The following is a 23,312-nucleotide window of genomic DNA, read 5'->3' as shown; positions in this document are numbered from 1 at the left end:
TTAACCGTCAACTAACAGAATTTTTAACAAAGGACTAAATTGTATAAAATCATTAAAATTGAGAATTAAATTAAGCATAAAAAATCATTTAAAACTAAATTGAGTAAAATTGCTATAGTCGAAGACTATATTGAATATTAATTCATATAAATATTTACTTCTAGTTCAACACTGTTAATTAATATCCACACAATTTATATATTCCAAGGGCTGAGTTGGCATTGATATACGAATTAGATAAAATCATACATGATGGTACCTTATCGTTCGTATTAGGCTCTGTTTGGCAAACCTAGCTGAAAAGTTATAAGTTAGGAGCTGAAAACTGAAGAGCTGTTAAGCTAGCTGTTATGATTAAAAGTGTTTGGTAAAACTAGCTTTTTGATAAGCTGATAAATGTAAAAAGACTAAAAAGGACATCTTCATATAATTTAAATTAGTTTGTTTACATATTAAAATTTGACATTTTGTCTTTAAAAAAATTAATATTCTGAAATAAAACTATTAGCATAATCATGATCTAGCATCCCATAATGATGTAGCAATATTGTTGCGAATCTCCTTCATCTCAGTAGAGGCCTGGCTTAAATTTTCGTTGATGGAGATATTACTACTTGAATCTTGAAGTTCATCGGGCGGTATGTAATCTGGATGCTGCTCAAACACATTAAACATCATGTCATCTTGTGAATTCTTCCGAATATAATTATGGAGTGCAAAGGTGGCCATAATAACATCAATTTGGGTCTCCACACTAAATTGTGGCATATTAGCAAGTATCTTCCATCTCTTCTTTAATACTCCAAACGACCTCTCAATACAACTTCGAAGAGAAGAATGTGCACGATTGAATGCTTCTTGAGCATTTGTTGGCGGCTCATGTTCAAATTGAGATTGATGATATCTTATTCTTGGATACGGTACCAAATATCCTTGTTTATCTGGATATCCTTTATCCACCAAATAATATCTTCCTAAAAAAAATATAACAATAAACTTTTATAATGAATAAAATTATATGATTTTAGAGTTAAAAAATACGAATATGATACCTTGTGGCGGCTTGGGAAAGTTCATTGATGGTGTATTAATTGCATGAAGAAATACACGTGTATCATGTGCTGATCCTTCCCATCCAACAGATATAAAAGTGAAACACATATCAAAGTTACACGCTGCCATAACATTGAAAGTAGGAATTCCTTTTCTCCCTCTATATCGCAATTGATCAACCTCAGGGATGCACGCTGCTATATGAGTACCATCAATACATCCAATACAATCCTATTCATCATATATATTAGATAATCAATTTTAAAATAATAATAATAATAATAATAATAATAATAATAATAAAGTGAAATCATAAAATGGTCACATGAAATCATAAAATGGTCACATTTTACCTTGAAATATGGCATGTATCGTGCATCATTAGTAATGTAAGACGGTATAGATTGAAATGTAGGATCATCTGGTTTTATGATATCACGTGCAAGGCCTTTGTATCTGCTATTCCGATCACTAATTGCTTCCAAAACCTCATGAAATGCTCTACTTATTGTTTCACCGGAACGTTGAAATCGTTCACCAACATCTCTATTTGAAGCACCCATAGCAAGTGTGTATATAAATATACCAACTTTCTCCACATATGACATATTCCTAGTAGATTGTAATCCATATTTTGAATATAAGTCTTCACATAATTGCTTAAACAAATCGGAGTCCATTCTAAATGCATTTACACATCGAATATGATGTCCATTCAACACTTCTTTCATCCATTTACACTGTAATTGGCAGTAATGCTAATAGAATACCATGATCAGTGTAATCAAACATTGAGCTTCTCTAATGATCATGTTTTTACATGGTATGCTAATATGATACCATGCTAATAATAAAATCAAATAATAGGAGTTGCAGAGAACATAATTTTTGAGAAATCAACCCTCCATATAGGCATCCACAAAGAATTAGTTTTTGACACTTTATTCCCACTAGGCACATTGGCCGAAACATGATCATTAGACCCCTTTGAGATACCAACATTAGAAGCAGCCAAATGAACTGATGCACTATTCACATGGACAGTAACACTTAGGCATCTAAGGTTTAAATTAATCCCAGAATTATGAAAACTTAAAAGAAGTAGCACCACAACTAGCATTATTAAAAGCATTGTGCACATTCAAAAAAGTAGAAATATTATTTACTCTCTATGCATTAAAACCATGAATACCGTTAGTTCAGACAATAACACAAATAGCTAGCAGACCTATGGCTTTGCATCATACCGTTAGTTCAGACAATAACACTAAACAGTTTTATGGTCAAACAGTCCATCCACTTAAGAAGAACAAGACACACAAAATCATTATTTAGGATGTCCAGCCAAACATATACATACCTGCGGATTGATGCTATGACTATTGGACTATTGCAGACTGCGGAGTGCGATGGATGATGCTCCTGCAGAGTGAAAATGGGGGATGGCGATGGATGATTCTTCTGCGGAGTGCAAATGGGGGATGGCGATGCTTCTGCGGAAGGCAAATGGGGGATGGCGAACCTTATGCGGAATGCAAATGGGGAGATGGACGAGGCTTATGCGAATGGTCGAAGATGAAGGGATTGTCGTGAAAGTTGCTAGGAGAAGAGAAATGGTTTTAATTCAGAAGAGTAAAACATGTCATTACTTTAAAATAATAAGGGCAAATATGGAAAAAAAGTTAGGAAGCTCCTAGCTTATTTTGAATCCAAAATAAGCTCTTATTTTAAGCTAAGAGCTTATTTTGGAATATTACCAAACAGAGCTTATAGCTTATTAGTAGCTTAAAATAAGCTATAAGCTCCTAGCTTATCTCTGCCAAACAGAGCCTCAATATCATTTGATGTCATAGAAATTCTCTATATATTAGTGCAGGCCGGTTGAAATAAAAATAATCCCTTGTAAAAAGTAACGATTAATTTAACAGTTCATTTATGATTGAAATTTTAGTAAAAAAATAAATATAAGTTGGGTCAAGATCTGATGCGGTCATTCTTTCTGATGCAATCTTTTTATTCCTTTTAAAATTTATTCTGTGAACCAAATATTGATATTGTAAATTTCAAATCCAGTGGCGGAGCCACGTAAAAGTTGCTGATGGTTGTTGACAGGGGTGTGCCTCTGGTAAGAGACTTTAGCCTGCCCAAAGAGAAATCCTGTTTCACTGGCGCAGTCAAGTGAATAATCGTTGCATCCTTTGGTTTATAATAATAATAATTTGTCATTTTGTTGTTAAAATTTTTAAATTTTTACTACTTTAATCTTTTATCTATTTTTTTCAGTTTTAGTTAATTCAATTGATTTGTCAAAAAAATTTAACACTGTGAACATCGAAAGTTTGAGTTGAAATTAAAAAAAACAAAAAGTTGATATTTTCTCTAAAAGAAATAATATTCATAATAGTACACAAAATATATTTACATTTTTTAAAGGTATAGCCATGAATTGATGTATTTTAGCAAGAAGATAGCACGACTAACTATTTTTAGATAAATTGTACGTAATATGCTACTATACATATCCTTTTATCAATTATCATGAAGGTTTAGAGGCTAATTAATATAATGACGCCAGATTATACTGACGTGGATGCTGCATGTGGCCTTAGAACACACCTACGCTCCCTCCTCCTGCCACGTGTACTTCCCAGCGGCCACCGGCCCACCACCACCGCTCCGCCGCTTCAACCCCCACCTATAGCTATATGTGTGTGTATATATATTCTTCATTGCCATTACCTCTTCTACTCCACAACACTACATTACATGTTCTCTCGTTGTTTTACTTCCTCAAGAGCTCTAGCCGTGACTCTACGCCACCTCCCTCCGCCGCCCACCACCGCCCACTTATTACCGCCGTTCTCGTCTACCACATTTTCGCTCAAAACAAACGGTAATAGCACTGTAAGGCTGTCGGTGTTTGTGAGATCAATGGCTTCCGACGGCAATCAATTCCCTCCACAAAAGCAGGATTCTCAACCTGGGAAAGAACATGTCATGGATCCCGCTCCCCAGTATTCTTCTCAAGATTATAAGCCCTCCAACAAGCTTCAAGTATTCTCTTCTTTCTCTCTTTCCTTTCTTCATATATATATATATATATATATATATATATATATATATATATATATATAGGAAATGGATCAAATGCATTTGGACATTCCGAGCAGTTGGAAGCACATTAAGCATTAAACTGACACACTTTTAAGTACATATTAGGGGCACATTAAAGTACACAAATAAAACACTTTTAGAACACAAACTCACGCACATTAAGTACAAAATTGACGCGCCTTAAGCATTAAGCATTAAATTGACGCACCTTAAGCACAAAATTCGCGTAATTTAAGCACAAAATTCATATACCTTAAGTTTCAACACTACTCACATTAAAAGCACAACACTCACGCACATTAAAGTTTCAACAATAACTCACATTAAGTACACACCCAGGCACATTAAGTACAAAACAACACAAAACTCACGCACTTTAAGCACAAGACTCAGGCACTTTAAGTACAAAATTTACGCACATTAAGCAAAAAATTCAGAACACACTAGGCATATTAAACACAAATTTCACACATCTTAAGCACAAGATTCACGTATATTAAGTACAAAATTCACACACATTAATCACGTGCACGGGAAACATTCAATCGCACCTGACTGGGGAAGCCCTGGTGAATTTTGTTAAAGAATTTGATGATGTAGCATGGTGAATTTTGAAGGGTAAGGTAGCTCTGGTGACGGGAGGGGATTCCGGCATTGGGCGAGCTGTTTGCCAATGCTTCGCGCTGGAAGGTGCAACGGTGGCGTTCACCTATGTAAAATCCCAGGAGGACAAGGATGCACGGGACACCCTTCAAATCTTAAAGAAAGCGAAAGTGGAGGGTGCAAAAGAGCCGATGGCGATACCGGCGGACTTGGGGTTCGATGAGAATTGCCGGAAAGTTGTGGAATCAGTGGTCAATTCTTACGGGAGGATCGATATTCTGGTGAACAACGCCGCAGAGCAGCATAAGACGTGGTCCATTGAGGAGATCGATGAAACCCGGCTTGAGAGGGTGTTCAGGACTAACATCTTTTCCCAATTCTTCCTCGTCAAGTAATCAAATAATTTAATTAGATCGAGCTAATATAAGCTGTGAAAATGGTGGTTTAATTTAATTAATTTCTCATCATCTATCACTTTGCAGGCATGCTTTGAAGCATATGAAGGAAGGGAGTTCAATAATCAACACAACCTCAGTGACTGCCTATAAAGGAAGCCCAAAGCTGCTTGATTATTCAGCCACCAAGGGTGCGATTGTGGCGTTCACCCGAGGGCTTGCGCTGCAGCTCGTGGAGAGAGGGATACGTGTTAACGGGGTGGCGCCCGGGCCGATATGGACGCCATTGATCCCCGCTTCGTTTAGCGAAGAGGAGTGTGCAGAGTTTGGGAAACAGGTGCCAATGAAGAGGGCCGGTCAGACCATCGAGGTGGCTCCATCCTATGTTTTCCTCGCATCTTGCCCCGAATCGTCCTACATCACGGGCCAAATCCTCCACCCCAATGGTGAGAATTATAATGCATTATATTCTCCTCAACAATATAATAACTGCAGTACAGTTAAATAGTACTATGACTCTCTCAAATGGGAGGGGGTCACTAGTTCAAACCTATTAGGAACATTGACTCTCTCTTCTTTTAACTTAGAAGGTGGTAAATTTTGTGTGGTTTAACCAAAAGTTTAATTGTGTTTCCATTTCAAATTAAGAAATTTGATATGTTTGGTGGTTTTTGGGTTTGCAGGTGGGACGATTGTTAACGGTTGAGGATGGCATATGCGCATTCTGGAAAGAGTTATTTTAGTTAATTATGTTAGCTAAGCCTAGCCTCTCCTCTTAGCTTGATAATAAGTATTAATTACAAAATGGTCTGCTTAGCTAGCTAGCTAGCCTGTTCTTTATGTCTCTGTTGCAATTAAGTAAGTGGGTTTCTTTAATTTTGGTTTCTCAGCTCCTAATAATTATATTAAAAATTTAAAATTTCTTCATTTTTTTTTTTTGTGGGTCTTTAATTGCATTTGGTAAAGAGTAAACTAGAGAGAACAATTATACTCTACAAAATAAAGTTGCGGATAGCAGGACATATATAGGCATATAGCTAGGTTTCTTGATAGCATCAAAATATTTTGATGTGGTTGATTTTTGTTCTTTTCAATTTCCAGTGTGGTTAATCATCATGTGTTTTTTTTTTTTTTTTTTTTTTTTTTTTTTTTTTTTTTTTTTTTCAGAGAATACAACAAAGGGAGACAATTTTGTGTTAGTTGAACTTAAAAGTTGAATAAATTTCTCAAAAAAAAGTTGAATAAATTTGTGTAAAATACTAAAGTGAGTATTGATTTCTTGATAAGACCTACCTTTCTATGCTAAAAAAAAAAAAGAAGAAGATATAGGTATATATATTGTATATGGCTGCCCTGTACACATGTGATCAGGGACGGAGCCAGAAAATTTAAGTTGGAGGTCGATGTAGTATAGAAAATTTACAATGTTAGTTGACATTATAATTAATCGTACCATAGTATTATATATATCATACATTATTGTGATTATTGATAATAATTTCTAATTATACTATATATAGAGTATGAAATACATAATTATATGAGTTTGGTCGACATATGTGTCGATTATTACTTAAGAAATTTTTCACATAATACAAAAATACAAAATATAATAATAACAGTAACAACAACATTTATTTAAATATAGATTTTCACTTACATCAAATAAAAAATTTTGTCAATTATTTTGTTACTAAAATTTTTTCATAATTAACTGATATTCATTTTATCGATTAACTGAATATCTCAAAATTTGAGAGATAAAAGACAAAAACCAAGACGAATTAAATAAATATTAGTGGCCAGTTGCAAATCAAATGAGATTTTGAAATTTTAGTCTGGAAATTTTTGTTTAGAGAGTGCAGATATTTTGGTAGGATTGTTATGCCGTGGGACAATGTCCACCTTACAAGGTGGACACGATTCTATATTCATAATTACTAAATTCTATGTTCATATTTTTTGAACTTCATATTCACAATTATTGAACTCTATATTCACAATTACAGAACTCTATGTTCATAATTATAAAACTCTATGATCATAATTTTTAAATTTCATATTCACAATTAGTGAATTCTATATTCACAATTGTAGAACTCTATGTTCATAATTATAAAACTCTATATTCATGACTTTATGTTCATAATTATAGAAATTTATGTTCATAATTATAGAAATATATATTCATAATTATAAACAGTTTTGAAACCGTGCCCACCTTACAAGGTGGACACGGTTCCACAGCATAATTTGTGATTTTGGTAAGGAAACTAAAAATTTAATATATTATTAATAACCTTTTGGAGGAAGGGTGAGGTGGGGTGCAGACGTTATGCCATGGAACCGTGTTCACACGGTTTCAACGGTGTTAGTGCACCGTTATCTTTTTTTTTTTTTTTTTTTTTTTTTTTTTTTTTTTTTTTTTCTTTTAATTAATTACGTGACTGCCTACACATTCACTTTGGAACCATGCCTACACATTCACTTTGGAACCATGAGATTATGAATTTTCAGTTATGAGATTATGAATTTTCTGTTATGCTGAATTTTCTGTTATGAGATTATGAATTTTCATTACATTCATAATTTCGGAGTTTCGGACATTCATAAATTATGAATTCATGCATGCACATTCACTTTGGAACCATGCCTACATATTCCCGTCCGAAATCACGGACATTCATAAATTATGAATCCATGCCTGCACATTCACTTTGGAATCGTGCCTACACATTCACTTTGGAACCATGAGATTATGAATTTTCTGTTATAAGATTATGAATTTTCTGTTGTGAGATTATGAATTTTCAGTTGTGAGATTATGAATTTTCTGTTATGCGATTATGAATTTTCTGTTATGAGATTATGAATTTTCATAAAATTCATAATCTCATAACAGAAAATTCATAATTTGATCAGTAACGCGCCGTTAACTCCACATCCGCGATTTTTTTTTTTTTTTTTTTTTTTTTGCCTAAAAACGACGTCGTTTTGACTTGTGTTCACCATTCTCGGTGAACACGATTCCACGGCATAATTTGCGGGTGGGGTGGGGGTCAAAGGCCCAAAGCCCCTAGTCATCATGTTTCTCTAAATCCGCCCTTATTAATATTAATAATTTTATTTTTTGGGAGGGGCCTTTTTTTTGGGGGGGGGGGGGGGGGGGGGGGGGGGGGGGCGGGGGAAGGCCCCCTGTACTGACCATCTCCCTCCGTCCCTGCATGTGATAAATAAAAAATGAAAATGTAATACCATACCTTTTCTCTCTATTTATCACATTTCATCCTCATTTGAGTAGAAGTGAATGGTTTTGGAGCATTTTAGATACATTTAGAGTCATGAAGATATGGAGTTATGTAACACTTTTAAGAGAGCCTAAGAGTGGTGTTTTCAATGGTCTCAGTTATTTAGGCAAACCAAAACAAAAGAAGAGCAAAATAACAAGACATTATAACTATTTGGTATTTAAATCATATCTCAGCCTAAAAATGTACGAATCAAGTGATTCTAGCGCCATTAAAGCATAATTCTGAAGTCAAAAGAGTAAAGGTAAAAAACAACCTACAAACTGAAGTAAGAACTAGAATCCGACTTCATGATAATGAACATAATTCCAAACAAACAATATTAGCATAAGCTAATTCCAAATATGGGACTCAACCGATTTATCCAATCATGGGTTAAAGAGTGTTATAAATGACCTCACATTTAATCATGGAAAATTAGCGATTGACTATCCCTTTTAGAAAAAAAAAAAAAAAAAAAACACAAACAAATTAACTCAAAGGAATCAATCCGTATCACGTACACTTGAAATGCCTAAAGCAATTTAACACAAGAAAAATGTCACTTCTCGAGCACATAAACACTTGAAATGCCTAAAGCAATTTAACACAAGAAAAATGTCACTTCTCAAGCTCATAATTTATAAGTTCATAATTGTTCATATTTATACTTTATATATACCATATACTTAGCCTTATTTTGTTTATAAAGTGTTATAATGGTGTTCAAAATGATCCTGTTTTATTCATTTGATTAAATAGGCACAATTTATAATCTTTGAGTAGAAGTGAATGATGATCAGTAGTTGGTCCGCCTTACAATGTTAAAGCAACATTCTTGTCGGAAGGATTTTTTAGGAGGCCCGGACTTTTGGAGCATTTTGGATACATTTAGAGTAAATGGAGCAAAATATGAAGATATGGAGTTGGATGCAACACTTTCAAGGGATTCGTGTTTTTAATGGTCTTAGTCATTTAAGCAAACCAAAACAAAAGAAGAGCAAAAGATTAAGGCATTGCAATTTTCGCTCATCTCAACCACTGTTCGGTATTTGCACCATATCTCAGCCTAGAAATGTTGAAATAAAGTTATTCTTTTGCCAATGAAAAGAAGAGACTCGAAGAGCTACAATTCTTATGAAGATCTCAAAGCAGAAGTCAAAATGGTCAAAATCAACCTACAAATCGAAGTTTTGTTGCAAAAAGATCCTCAACTACGAGTCAAGGCTTGACAGAAAGGTCCAGTTTTTATTATGTAAATGCTCGACACGTGAAGAATCACTCTCGACGTGTCGAGCCCCTAAATCTGCAATTTCCAGCAGCGAACCTTGCTTCCTATTTACACACAAATTGAGCTCTATTTACACGGTTCGGAGCCATGATTGAGCCCAATAAATAGAGCTCATGGCAAGAGCTAATAGAAAATGGCCAAGACTCGCTTTCGATAATGCTCCATATTATTTTTTAAAATAAGATCTTAACCTTCTGTAAACAAAAAAAAAAAAAAACAAAAAACAAAAAAAAAAATCATTCTAAATTCTAGTCCAAACTAAGGCATCATTCTTATTATTTGGTGTTATAAATTTGATACTTCAATTCTTTCTTACTCAATATGGTATCTTGAAGAAAGTGTTGGGAAACATTCAAAGGCAAGACAAGGCTCCAAGTGGGAACTCATTTAATAGTCTTTTACTTAAATTGAATGTCCCACATTGCTTTGCTAGCTTTGCTTTCCTTCCTTTATATATTTGAACTCCCTAAAGAAGGCTTGAAGTGTTATGGAGAGTGAACAAGGGAAAAACCCCGCACGCTGCTCGGCACACGTGCGAGGTGTGGGATATGGCTTAGTTTTATTGCTTGGTCTTCTTTTCCTATTTTTATGGATCAACACAACATATATTCGAACAGCACAAGTGGCCAGCACCACTTGCGTAATATATGTTGTGGTCAGGATTGGTTTTATTAATGAGGGCCATGCATTGCCTAATTTTGGGCATTGGTTGTAAGAAAAGGAAAGTTGCTATAAATAGCAATAACCCCTTCATTACATACACACGGCAATATAGCCATATTTCACAACACACCACCCTGCGTTCATTTAAGCTATTTCTTCCGTCTGTGTTATCTGTCGGAGATATAACGATACCCTGTCGTTAAATATCTTTAAGATAGTGTTGCCAAACACGATACAGAACGCTGCCGGTTTTCTGTCCCGAAGCAACAACACGTCGCAAATATCCATTCCAGGTATTCATCGCACCTATTTTACCCAACAGTTAAAGATATTTAAATCAGGGAGGCGATGTCTACTGCAATGAAACCAGCTTCTGATGTCACACCCATCGAAATTCTAACCGGAGGTATGAACTACAAACGATGGGCTGCTAGGATCGTTATGTTGCTGGAAGAGAATGATGTTGACTATGTGATATATGAGGATCCAGCCACGTTCATTCTAGCGGCTACTACCGCGACAGCAACCGCGACCGCGACCGCTGCTACTGCCACTCCCGTGGCAGCTGACAAATCTGACAAGGCTGATGATCAAGCTCCTGCGCCGAGACCTACCCGGACTACACCGCAGGTTTGTCCTAAGTATGTGAAAGACAACAAAACTGCGCGGGCCTCCATTCTTCAACGGGTAACAAATTCTATTTTTGACATGTTTTCTGGGGAAAAATCTGCAAAAGCTATCTGGGAACAATTGCAAGAAAAATATGGTTCCGATGACACCGGTAGGAGGAAGTACGTCGTGGGACGATGGCTGCATTTTCAGATGACCGAATCCAAAACCGTGGTGGAACAGGTACATGACTTCGAAAATATGGTTTCTGATATGCGAACTGAAGGTGCTCAAGTCAACGATGCATTCCTGGTCGAAGCACTTGTTGATAAGTTGCCCGGGTCGTGGGTAGACTTCAAAAGTAAAATGAAACACGAGCGACGCAACTACACCCTTCAAGAACTTATCAGTAGCATCAACATTGAAGAGGAAAATCGCACGGTACAAAAATCTGAATCTTTTTCTTTCAATTCAAAGGCTAATATTGTTGAGACTACAGGAAAAGATGATAGGCATAAAAAAGGTGATCAAAATAAAAATCAAAAAAGGAATGCGAAAAATAACAACAATCGCATCAAAAGTGGAAAAATTCATAAAAAGGGAAAGGGCGACGAGTGCTATGTTTGTGGGAAACGTGGACACCGAGCTGCACAGTGCTATCATCGCAAAGGGTCCACAAATAAAAATTCAGAGAAGGACGGATCCAAAAATCAAGCAAATGTGGTAGAAACCACGGAGGATGACGAGGCCGTAGCAGCAGTGATTACTGAGATTAACATGGTCGGAGACCCAGACGAGTGGGTCGTGGACACGGGGGCATCTCGTCACTTCTGCAACAACAAGTCCTTTTTCAAGGTGTTCGAGCCCGTCACTGGAGGAGAACAAGTCTTCATGGGCAACTCCAGCATTTCTGAGGTAAGTGGTAGAGGAAAAGTAGAGTTATTGCTTAATTCTGGCAAGAAGTTATTACTGAACAATGTGTTGTATGTTCCCTCTCTGCGTAGAAACTTAATTTCCGGGGGCCTACTTAATAAGGCCGGGATCAAAATTGTCCTTGAGTCAGACCGATTGGTTATGACTCGCTGTGGGACTTTTCTCGGAAAAGGGTATCTACGGGGGGATTATTTGTGTTAGACATATCTGTAATTGGACCAGAATCTATCAATAAGAATAATGCTTCCCCTTCGGCTTATATTACTGTTTCAGTTAATTTGTGGCATGGTAGATTAGGACATGTTGGCTCAAAGTGCTTAAATAGATTAAAAAGCCTGAATATGTTGCCAAACTTGTCTAATGATGCATGCTCCCAATGTGAAACTTGTGCTGAAGCAAAATTTGCTAGGAAGCCATTTTCTGCGGTAACTCATAGAACTTCATCTATACTTGAATTGATTCACTCTGATCTAGCGGATTTTAAAACCACTGAAAGTAAAGGTGGAAAACGGTATTATATAACTTTTATAGATGACTATTCTCGTTTTACAAAACTATACCTCTTGAGAACAAAAGATGAAGCTGAACACAAATTTGTGATTTTTAAAACTGAGGTAGAAAATCAGTTAAACTTGAAAATAAAGAGGCTTCGTTCTGACAGAGGTGGAGAGTATGAATCTTTATCGCTAAAAACCTTATGTGAAACTTCGGGTATAATCCATGAAGTAACCGCACCTTACTCTCCCCAACAAAATGGCATCGCTGAAAGGAAAAATAGAACCCTTAAAGACATGATTAACGCAATGTTGATCAGTTCTGGGGCACCAGACTCTATGTGGGGGGAAGCTGTTCGAACGGCGAACCACATTTTAAATAGAGTCCCACATAAAGGGTTCGAGAAAACCCCTTATGAGATGTGGAAAGGGCACGCCCCGAACCTGAAACACTTTAAGGTGTGGGGATGCTTGGCTAAGGTGGGTCTACCATCCCTGAAAAGGTCCAACATAGGACCCAAAACCTTTGATGCTATTTTTGTTGGATATGCCGAGAATAGTGCAGCATATAGGTTTATGTGTCTAGAAAACCGTTCTATGTGTGAATCAAGAAATGCAATATTCTTTGAACATATCTTTCCTTTAAAAAATGCTTATGTCTCACCAGTTGATACTCTGTGTCAAAATGATAATGCCAATTTTCCTCGCATTACTAACGATTTGGATGAGCCCAGAAGAAGCAAAAGACCCAGGATAGAAAAGAATTTTGGTTCTGACTTCATAACATATGTCACAGAACTGAAAGATTTAAACGAACTGTGTGATCAGTTTGTGTGCCAATTAGTATTGGAAGAAGAACCAAAAACATTTAAAGAAGCAATGCAGTCAGTCGACTCCATTTTGTGGAAAGAAGCAATCAAAAGTGAATTGGACTCTATTCAGTCCAACCACACCTGGGAGTTGGTAGAACTACCCAAAGGGTGCAAGCCAATTGGCTGCAAATGGATCTTCAAAAGAAAACTTAGACCAGATGGGTCTATTGAAAGATTCAAAGCCAGGCTAGTAGCCAAAGGCTTTACACAAAGATTCGGTGAGGATTATTTTTACACATACTCACCAGTGACAAAAGTGGGAACCATTCGAGTTCTATTTGCATTGGCTTCTTTACACAACTGGATAGTTCACCAAATGGATGTAAAAACTGCATTCCTCAATGGTGAATTAGAAGAAGAGATCTACATGGAACAACCACCTGGTTGTGTTGATCCAGGGCAAGAAGGAAAGGTATGTAAATTAAAAAGATCTCTTTATGGCCTAAAACAGGCCCCCAAGCAGTGGAATGAAAAATTTCACAAGACCTTAATGGACCTAGGCTACACGACTAATCGGTCAGATGCCTGTTTGTACTCAAAAGAGGTCCAATCCAGCATTGTAATAATATGTCTCTATGTGGATGACATGTTAATTTTTAGCTCAAGTATTGAGGCTATAAATGAAACCAAACGAACTCTATGTCAAAAGTTTGAAATGAAGGATCTAGGAGAAGCCGATGTGATACTCGGGATAAAAGTCACAAAAACCAATACAGGTTACCTTCTATCCCAAGGTCACTACACAGAAAAACTTCTGAGGAAGTTTGACAATTTTGATGTTGTTCCGGCCAAGACTCCTTACGATCCTAGTGTCAAACTAATAAAGAACATGGAGTCAGGTGTGTTTCAAGAGAAATATGCAAAAGTAATTGGGAGTCTAATGTTCTTGATGAACTATACCCGACCCGGCATTGCATTTGCCGTGAATAAACTTAGTCGTTTCACTCATAACCCAAGTGGTCCACACTAGGACGCACTAAAAAGGATACTCCGGTATCTTAGAGGCACGTTAGACTGGGGTCTCAACTTCAAAGGATACCCAGCTGTGCTAGAAGGGTTCTGTGATGCGAACTGGGTAAACGACAGTGATGATGTCAGCTCTACAAGTGGATATGTGTTCACACTATGTGGAGCTGCAGTGTCTTGGAAATCAACCAAACAATCGTGCATAGCCAGATCAACTATGGAAGTAGAGTTCATAGCTTTAGATCTGGCTAGCCAAGAGGCCGAATGGCTAAGAAATCTGTTGGCAGACGTGCCGCTGTGGGGGAGTCCTGTTCCCGCCGTACCCATTCATTGTGATTCTCAAACTGCTATTTGTGTGGCACAAAATAGTGTCTACAATGGAAAGAGAAGACACATTAGAGTCAGACATGAGTCTGTACGGCAGTTAATATTGAATGGGGTAATCACAATGGAGTTTGTGAGATCTGAAAGGAATATAGCTGATCCTTTCACGAAAGGCCTAAATCGAAAGGCTATCCTTGATACATCAAGGGAAATGGGCTTAAAAGCCAATGAGGTGAGAAATTCATGATGGACACCACCTCGGTGGTCAAACGAAATCATGGAAAGACTCGCATTTATAAGCAGACTGTAAATCAGTCCGCACGCCGTTGGCAGTCAACGGTAGAGTACACTCGGTGGAGTGGAATGTCTGTGCTGAGACAGACAAAACAGGGCTTATACTTGGTTATCCAATAACTATACGAAGTGTACAACAAGTGGAGCTAACGAGGTGCACATAAGTTCAAAATTCAATTAGCCGAAGAGTTCAAGATTCTGTTCACTCTCGGATAGTGGATTACTTGGTGCCACTACTTGTCAGTTCAAGTTTAACACACTGACATGAAAGTTAGCTCTTATTTGTTAAGCTCAGCTGTTCTCCGTCAAGCCTTACACCTTCGAATGTGTGGGGGATTGTTGGGAAACATTCAAAGGCAAGACAAGGCTCCAAGTGGGAACTCATTTAATAGTCTTTTACTTAAATTGAATGTCCCACATTGCTTTGCTAGCTTTGCTTTCCTTCCTTTATATATTTGAACTCCCTAAAGAAGGCTTGAAGTGTTATGGAGAGTGAACAAGGGAAAAACCCCGCACGCCGCTCGGCACACGTGCGAGGTGTGGGATATGGCTCAGTTTTATTGCTTGGTCTTCTTTTCCTATTTTTATGGATCAACACAACATATATTCGAACAGCACAAGTGGCCAGCACCACTTGCGTAATATATGTTGTGGTCAGGATTGGTTTTATTAATGAGGGCCATGCATTGCCTAATTTTGGGCATTGGTTGTAAGAAAAGGAAAGTTGCTATAAATAGCAATAACCCCTTCATTACATACACACGGCAATATAGCCATATTTCACAACACACCACCCTGCGTTCATTTAAGCTATTTCTTCCGTCTGTGTTATCTGTCGGAGATATAACGATACCCTGTCGTTATTAAATATCTTTAAGATAGTGTTGCCAAACACGACACAGAACGCTGCTGGTTTTCTGTCCCGAAGCAACAACACGTCGCAAATATCCATTCCAGGTATTCATCGCACCTATTTTACCCAACAGAAAGTATATATCCGTCCATAATTACTTAATTAAAAATTAAATATCAAACATATGGACAATAATATAAACTTTTGAACATAAATAAACAATTTAATTTAGATTGTATCGTAGGTAATAAATTGAATTTCAATGAAATTTTTTAGAATACCTTACATTGTAATAATGAATGGAAGCAGGACAAAATATCAAAATACTACTAGATAATATAACATTCTTAGTATTTTGAATTATATTATGACATTGTGGCATGCAAAAATTAATTTTGAAAAAGATTGGCATAATTAAATGTTTAGAAAAATGGGCGGCCAGCTCCAAGATTACCACGTGCATCACTGGTGCCTGCAACCCATGGAGAGACTGCGTTATTGCCACCGGCCATGGAAGTGATGGAACTAGAACCAGGGAAAGCTGAAGTGGTTGTGCCGGTGTCACCACTAATGAATGGATGAGCTCCAGGGACACCATTAGTGACAGGAAGAGCTCCGGCGACGCCACCACTAGTGAAGGAATGAGCTCCGGCGAGTATGTGTTAAGTGGCGTGCTATTTCCGTGCACCACCATAAGCTGATGATGAGTTTTCTGGTGAATTTCTTTCATAAGATTTTCCATCCCAATTTTCAGAGTTACAAGCTGCTAATCTCTACGTTGAGTTCCTGGACCCTTGCATTCCGGTGAGCCTCAATAAACTGCTCCGTCACTAACGCCATGCCGCCGGTCTCGTTAACCGGCGAAGGATTGTTCTCGCCGAGACACCTCTCCACACTGGGGTGGCCGAACGAGAAAACCTTCTTCTCCGACGGCGAGAAAGCAATAATACCAACATCAGGGCCGCAGAGGGTGGAAAGCTCACTGGCCTTCTTGAAAAGTCCGGCGCGGCGCTTCGAGAACGTGACTTCAAGATGGCTCTTGTTCTCTATCTTTGCCATCTCAACCCTTTGTCTGCCCCTACTTGTTCTCGCCATAGCTAACCTTCGATTCTCAAGGGATATCACAACTTTAATTTTATTTGCTACTTTATATTATGTTCTCCTAGGCTTATAACACAAGCATATTTATATATAGGATTATTATTAAGCTGGCTTAGAAAATTATTATTACTTTATTTCTTTAACATATAAAATGGCTTAGAACAATCAACCTATACTCCATTATGGTAATTTACTTTATTTGTATTGTATACTCCTTTATGCTATGGTCAAAGATAAAATCGTATTAAATTAAAAATTAATACGTGAACCATAAATAATACATATTAGGAAATAGAAATGAATTGAAGTACAACTATACAAGCTAAGTTTTAAATCCTGTGACCCGATCCCCAATCCCCGATCCCGCTAATATGTGATTTAACTTTATTTGATTACAAGTAATTTAATTAATATATAAAATGATTAACGTTTGCTACGAATTTAAACAATTAATTTGTACATGTTGTTTAAGACTTATTTACTAGTTACTTTATGTGATGGTACGGTCAAAGATAAAATTGTATTAAAAACTAATACGTGAACCATAAATAATACATATTAGGAAATAGAAATGAATTGAAGTACAACTATACAAGTTTTAAATCATGTGACCTGATCCTCGATCCCTGATCCTGCTAATATGTGATTCAACCTTATTTGATTACAAGTAATTTAATTAATAAATATAAAATGATTAGCGTTTGTTACAAATTTAAACACTTAATTGTACATGTTGTTTAAGACTTATTTACTACTTTATGTGATGGTCAAAGATAAAATTGTATTAAAAACTGATACGTGGACCATAAATAATTCATATTAGGAACTAAAAATGAATTGAAGTACAATTGTACAAGGTTTAAACCTTGTGATCCCCGATCCCGCTAATATGTGATTCAACCTTATTTGATTACTAGTAATTTAATTAATAAATATAAAATGATTAACGTTTGCAACAAATTTAAACACTTAATTTGTATATGTTGTCTAACACTTATTTACTACTTTATGCGATGGTCAAAGATAAAACCTATTAAAAACTTATATGTGGACCATAAATAATACATATTAGGAAATAATACTTAATATCTCGATTGGAATCGAATAGGTAGTAAATAAATAAATTAGTTCTTGTCTTTAAAATTATATAGTAATAAATAGATCAAAATTGAACAATAATTATATTCATAGTCACGTAAAACAATCAATTTCTTTGGTATGTGTTAGGTGATACTAATGTGGAAAATATGTTACGAACCATTTTATCTCCTCACTTCGTATCGGCATAATAAACATGATAAAATATGGTAGCAAGATAATTTAATACCAACTGTCTAACAAATGAAGAGAAAACTCAAATTATGATATTTGGTGATTGTCAATATTATCAGCTACTTTCAATGGTGTGATCGAAAATAATGAAAATATTTTTTTTTTTAAATTCCCAAAGTTACTGGTATGATCATTTTTGCTCAAAAGCTCTAGCTTTCCAATCACCTCCAAAAATGTGAGAATTTGAGTTGTGATGAAATTCTAACACAACTCATTGAAATTTTGTCTACTCAAACAATGTACAATGCAAAAGCCTTTATGGGGCGTTTGGTTCATGTTATATAACATAACCAATGTTATATTTGCTTGGTAATATAAGATTCCCATGTTTGGTTCAGGTTATGTAACTTTTCTAGGGAATGTCAGATAACCTCCGCATTAAGGGGGCGTTTGGTTCACGAAATGTTAGATTACCTTGGGGAATGTTAGATTGCTGGGAATGTTAGATTCATGTGCTTGGTTTAAAACTAAGATAGGTAAGTAAGACAACGGTAATAAGATAAATTGATTAAAACATCCAAAGCCCAACAATAGTAATAAGACAAGGGAATGTGCGATTACGTAAGAAGCCACTTGCATATGTGTTAAATGGCGTGCCATTTCCGTACACCGCCATAAGCTGATGATGAGCTTTCTGGTGAATTTCTTTCATTAGATTTTCCAACCCAGATTTCAGAGTTACAAGCTGCTGGAAGCTAAGATCATCGTAAGAATCTCTCAGCCATCCATGAGCTTCACGATTCGCCTCCACAACTCCATCAATGGCCTTGCCCCTCTTCTTCTCAAGCTCAAATATGGCTTCCAGCCGCGTCAGCTCCATGTTGAGCTCCCAGACCCTTGCATTCCTAAGCTTATAACATAAGCATATTTATAGGATTATTAAGCTGGCTTTGAGAATTACTATTTACTTTATTTATTAATACATAAAATGACTTGGACAATCAACCTATACTCCATTATGGTTTTGGTCCATCCTTAATAATTTACTTTATTTGTTTTGTATACTACCAACTTTATAAGAATCTTGCAAAAAAAAAAAAAAAAAAAAAAAAGATAACAAAAAGGAGAACTTATTTATTGAAAATGAGGGAACAATCTTGAAATTCAAGCTTCAAAAGTGGTAAGGAACCTAAAGCTAACCTTAATCTAAATCTAAAATATAAAAGGAATAATGACTAAAAATGGCTAGAACTCAACCATGGGTCAGAATCGTGTAAATAAAGCTTAATTTATGTTTAAATAGGAAGCAAGGTTCGTAGTTGGAAATTGCAAATCTGGGGGCTCGACGTATCGAGCATTTATAGAATGAAAATCGGACCTTTCTGCCAAGCCTCGACCCGTCGATCGATCGAGGATCTCTTTACAAAGCAAATTCAGTTTGTAGGTTGATTTGGACCCTTTTTGACTTCAGAATTTTGCTTTGAGATCTTCATAAGAGTTATAGCCATTCGAGTTTTCTTTCTAATGAAACAAGAATTACTTCATTCCGACATTCCTAGGCTGAGATATGGTGCAAATACCGAACAAATGATCGAGATGAGCAAAAATTGCAATGCCTTATCTTTTGCTCTTCTTTTATTTTGGTTTGTCTAAATGACTAAGATCATTAAAAACACCACTCTTAGCCTCCTTTGGAATGGTTGCATCGAACTCCATAGCTTCATATTTGGCTCCTATTGACTCTAAATATATCCAAAATGCTCCAAATCATTCACTTCTACTCAGATAATTAATTGTGCCTAATTGATCAAATAAATAAAATGAGGATCATTTTAAACACTATTATAACATATCATAAGCAAAATAAGACTAAATATGGGATATAAATATGAACAGTTATGCACTTATCAGTTGTGTGCTCAAGAAGTGGCCTTTTTATTGTTTTAAATTGCTTTAGGCATTTCAAGTGTGATCTGAGTTAATTCCTTTGAGTTTTTTTTTTCTTTTTTCTAAAATGGATAGTCAATAGCTACTTCGTTATGATTAAGTGTAAGGTTATTTATAATAGTCTTTAACCCATGATTGGATAACTCTCTTGGTTGAGTCATTTGGAATTTGGTTACTATTGTTTGCTTAATTTGGAATTATGTTCATTATCTTGAGGTCCGATTCTAATTCTTGCTTGATGGTAAGCAAGATTTAAAGTGTGGAAAGATTACCTATAAATCTATAATATACGCTAGAGTGTGGAGGTCTGGGCTTCACTTAAGCAAAGGCGCCAATGTCTAGCTTGTATGAGAGCAAGGATTTTGTCACATTTGGGTTGACTTGTGTGATTCAAAAAGAGGGCCCACATTGTTGGCAAAAGGGTGTTCTCCCTCATAAACTTTTGTTTATTTTCTTGGAGATGTGTGGTTAAGAGGGAGATAGCAGCTAGTGGAAAATCAAATTAGTGCATATTTTACAAGAACATGACATAGTAGTTGTGGATGTATTTTCTTGTAAATGTATTGCTTCCTAATTTGATCGACTTTGTATGGGTCAATTCATTTCGAAGATGATCTAGGTTTTCCAAGGTTGACATCTAGAATTGAGTACATCGAATTTGTATGGGTCAATTCTTTTTTAAGATGATCTAGGTCTTCCAAGATTGAGATCTAAAATTGAGTAAATAATGTGATTTTCTTGTTTCTTTGCCTACAAATAATAAAAAAAAAATGATTTTGCATCCGGGCTCGCTTTTTATAATGCTCCATATTATTATTTTTTAAATAAGATCTTAATCTTATCTTAAGGAAAAAGAAAAAAATAATCTTTCTAAATTCTAATCCAAACTAAGGCATCATTCTTATTATTTAGTGTTATAAGTTTGGTATTTGGATTCTTTCTTACTTTTTATTTTTTATTTTTTATTACTTGGAAGGGGACACCCCAAAAATACAAAAGGAGTCAGACTGCATTATATACAAAATGCTCAGAAGGAACACCTACTAAGTCGTCCTCCAAAAAACCAAAAACTTCAACAGGTGGATCAGCTAAAATCTGAATTCCATTGGTGCGTTGCCCAACAAGTTTGGCTGGAGAATTCTTTCTTACTTAATATGGTATCTTGAAGAAAGTATATATCCATAATTACTAAATTAAAAATTAAATATCAAATATATCGACAATAATATAAACTTTATGACATAAATAAACAATCTAGTTTGGATTATATTGTAGGTAATAAATTAAACTTCATTAAAAATTTTTAGAATACCTTACATTGTAATAATGGATTGAAACATAACAAAATATCAAAATACTAGATAAAATAAGTAAATAATATCAAAACAAAATATTGGTTCGACGACATCCTTAGAATTTTGGATTATGGCATTGTGCCATGCGAAACTATTTTTGAAAAAGGTTGTCATAATATAATGTTCAGAAAAATGGGCGGTCACATCCAAGATTACCACGTGCATCACTAGTGCCTGAAACCCATGGAGAGACTGCATTATTGCCGCTTGGCATGGAACTAGAACCAGGGAAAACTGAATTAGCGGCAGCGACGCCACCACTAGTGAAGGGATGAGCTCCAGGGACACCACTAGTTAAAGGAAGAGCTCTGGCGGCGGCGCCACCACTAGTGCCAAAGTTAAATGCAGAAGTTAGGTCCCCGGCAACCATATTCCCAGAGAGGAAAACGCCACCTTCATATGTGTTAAATGGCGTGCCATTTCCATGCACCGCCATAAGCTGATGATGAGTTTTCTGGTGAATTTCTTTCATCAGATTTTCCATTCCAGTTTTCAGAATTACAAGCTGCTGGAAGCTAAGATCATCGTAAGAATCTCTCATCCATCCATGAGCTTCACGATTCACCTCCACAGCTCCATCAATGGCCTCGCCCCTCTTCTTCTCAAACTCAAATATGGCCTCTAGCCGCCTAATCTCCATGTTGACCTCCTGGACCCTTGCATTCCGGTGATCCTTAATAAACTGCTCCGTCGCCGCCAACACCCTGCCGCCGGTCTCGTTAACCGGCGGCGCAGGGTTGTTCTCGCCGAGAACCCTCTCCACCACCGCTTCCACACTGGGGTGGCCGAACGAGAAAACCTTCTCCGACGGCGAGAAAGCAATAATACCAACATCAGCGCCGCAATAGGTGGAAAGCTCACTGGCCTTCTTGAAAAGTCCGGCGCGGCGCTTAGAGAACGTGACTTCAAGATGGCTCTTGTTCTCTATCTTTGCCATCTCAACCCTTTGCCTGCCCCTACTTGTTCTCGCCATAGCTAACCTTCGATTCTCAAGGATATCACAATTTTAATTTTATTTGCTACTTTATATTATGTTCTACTCCTAGGCTTATAACACAAGCATATTTATAGGATTATTAAGCTGGCTTAGGAAATTACTATTACTTTATTTCTTAACATATAAAATGACTTGGGACAATCAACCTATACTCCATTATGGTAATTTACTTTATTTGTATTGTATACTGCGAGCTACTTTATTCTATCGTAAAAGATAATATTGTATTAAATTAAAAACTAATACGTGGACCATAAATAATACCTATAGAAATGAATTGAAGTACAACTATACACGGTTTAAACCCGACCTGTGACCCGATCCCCGATCCCGCTAATATGTGATTCAACCTTATTTGATTACAAGTAATTTAATTAATAAATATAAAATGATTAACGTTTGCTACGAATTTAAACACTTAATTTTGTACATATTGTTTATGACTTATTTACTATTTTATGTGATGGTCAAAGATAAAACCATGTTAAAAACTGATACGTGGATCATAAATAATACATATTAGGAAATAAAAATGAATTGAAGTACAACTGCACAAGGTTTAAACCTTGTGACCCCATTCCCGATCCCGCGGCTAAAATGTGATTCAACCTTATTTGATTACAAGTAATTTAATTAATAAATATAAAATGATTAAAGTTTACTGCGAATTTAAACGCTTGATTTGTATATGTTGTTTAAGACTTATTTTTTACTTTATGTGATGGTCAAAGATAAAATCGTATTAAAAACTTATATATGGACCATAATAATACATATTATTATTAGGAAATAAAAATGAATTGAAGTACAATTGTACAAGGTTTAAATCGTGTGACCCGCTCCCCGTTCCCGCTAATATGTGATTCAACCTTATTTGATTATTATACAA

General features: G+C 36.1%; 4 protein-coding genes across 4 annotated transcripts; 1 reads left to right on the top strand and 3 right to left on the bottom strand.

Moving 5' to 3' along the window:
- Nucleotides 1–549: 549 nt before the first annotated feature.
- On the bottom strand, nt 550–2,173 carry LOC109190290 (putative nuclease HARBI1; the record flags this gene model as incomplete). Its single annotated transcript, XM_019340764.1, has 4 exons — nt 1,955–2,173; nt 1,407–1,793; nt 1,053–1,284; nt 550–974 (listed from the first exon to the last, which is right to left on the bottom strand). Coding segments are annotated over exons 1-4 (1,263 nt in total), but the record flags the coding sequence as incomplete, so codon positions are not given.
- Nucleotides 2,174–3,796: 1,623 nt separating this feature from the next.
- On the top strand, nt 3,797–6,041 carry LOC109190732 (glucose and ribitol dehydrogenase homolog 1-like). The gene is made up of 4 exons (XM_019341306.1): nt 3,797–4,107; nt 4,785–5,161; nt 5,253–5,611; nt 5,849–6,041. The coding sequence occupies exons 1-4, from the start codon at nt 3,820–3,822 to the stop codon at nt 5,869–5,871; spliced, it is 1,047 nt and encodes a 348-aa protein (XP_019196851.1). The 5' UTR covers nt 3,797–3,819; the 3' UTR covers nt 5,872–6,041.
- A 10,466-nt stretch (nt 6,042–16,507) lies between these two features.
- Nucleotides 16,508–16,846, bottom strand: LOC109190288 (agamous-like MADS-box protein AGL62). Its single transcript, XM_019340763.1, has one exon. The coding sequence runs from the start codon at nt 16,844–16,846 to the stop codon at nt 16,508–16,510; it is 339 nt and encodes a 112-aa protein (XP_019196308.1).
- Nucleotides 16,847–18,692: 1,846 nt separating this feature from the next.
- Nucleotides 18,693–22,399, bottom strand: LOC109190287 (agamous-like MADS-box protein AGL62). The gene is made up of 2 exons (XM_019340762.1): nt 22,073–22,399; nt 18,693–19,010 (listed from the first exon to the last, which is right to left on the bottom strand). The coding sequence occupies exons 1-2, from the start codon at nt 22,397–22,399 to the stop codon at nt 18,693–18,695; spliced, it is 645 nt and encodes a 214-aa protein (XP_019196307.1).
- Between the last annotated feature and the right edge of the window lie 913 nt (nt 22,400–23,312).

This window comes from Ipomoea nil, unplaced genomic scaffold (assembly GCF_001879475.1).
Source record: "Ipomoea nil cultivar Tokyo-kokei standard unplaced genomic scaffold, Asagao_1.1 scaffold1576, whole genome shotgun sequence".
NCBI lineage: Eukaryota > Viridiplantae > Streptophyta > Magnoliopsida > Solanales > Convolvulaceae > Ipomoea > Ipomoea nil.
The sequence above is the reverse complement of the archived record's forward strand: the minus strand, read 5'-3'. Positions and strand labels throughout refer to the sequence as shown.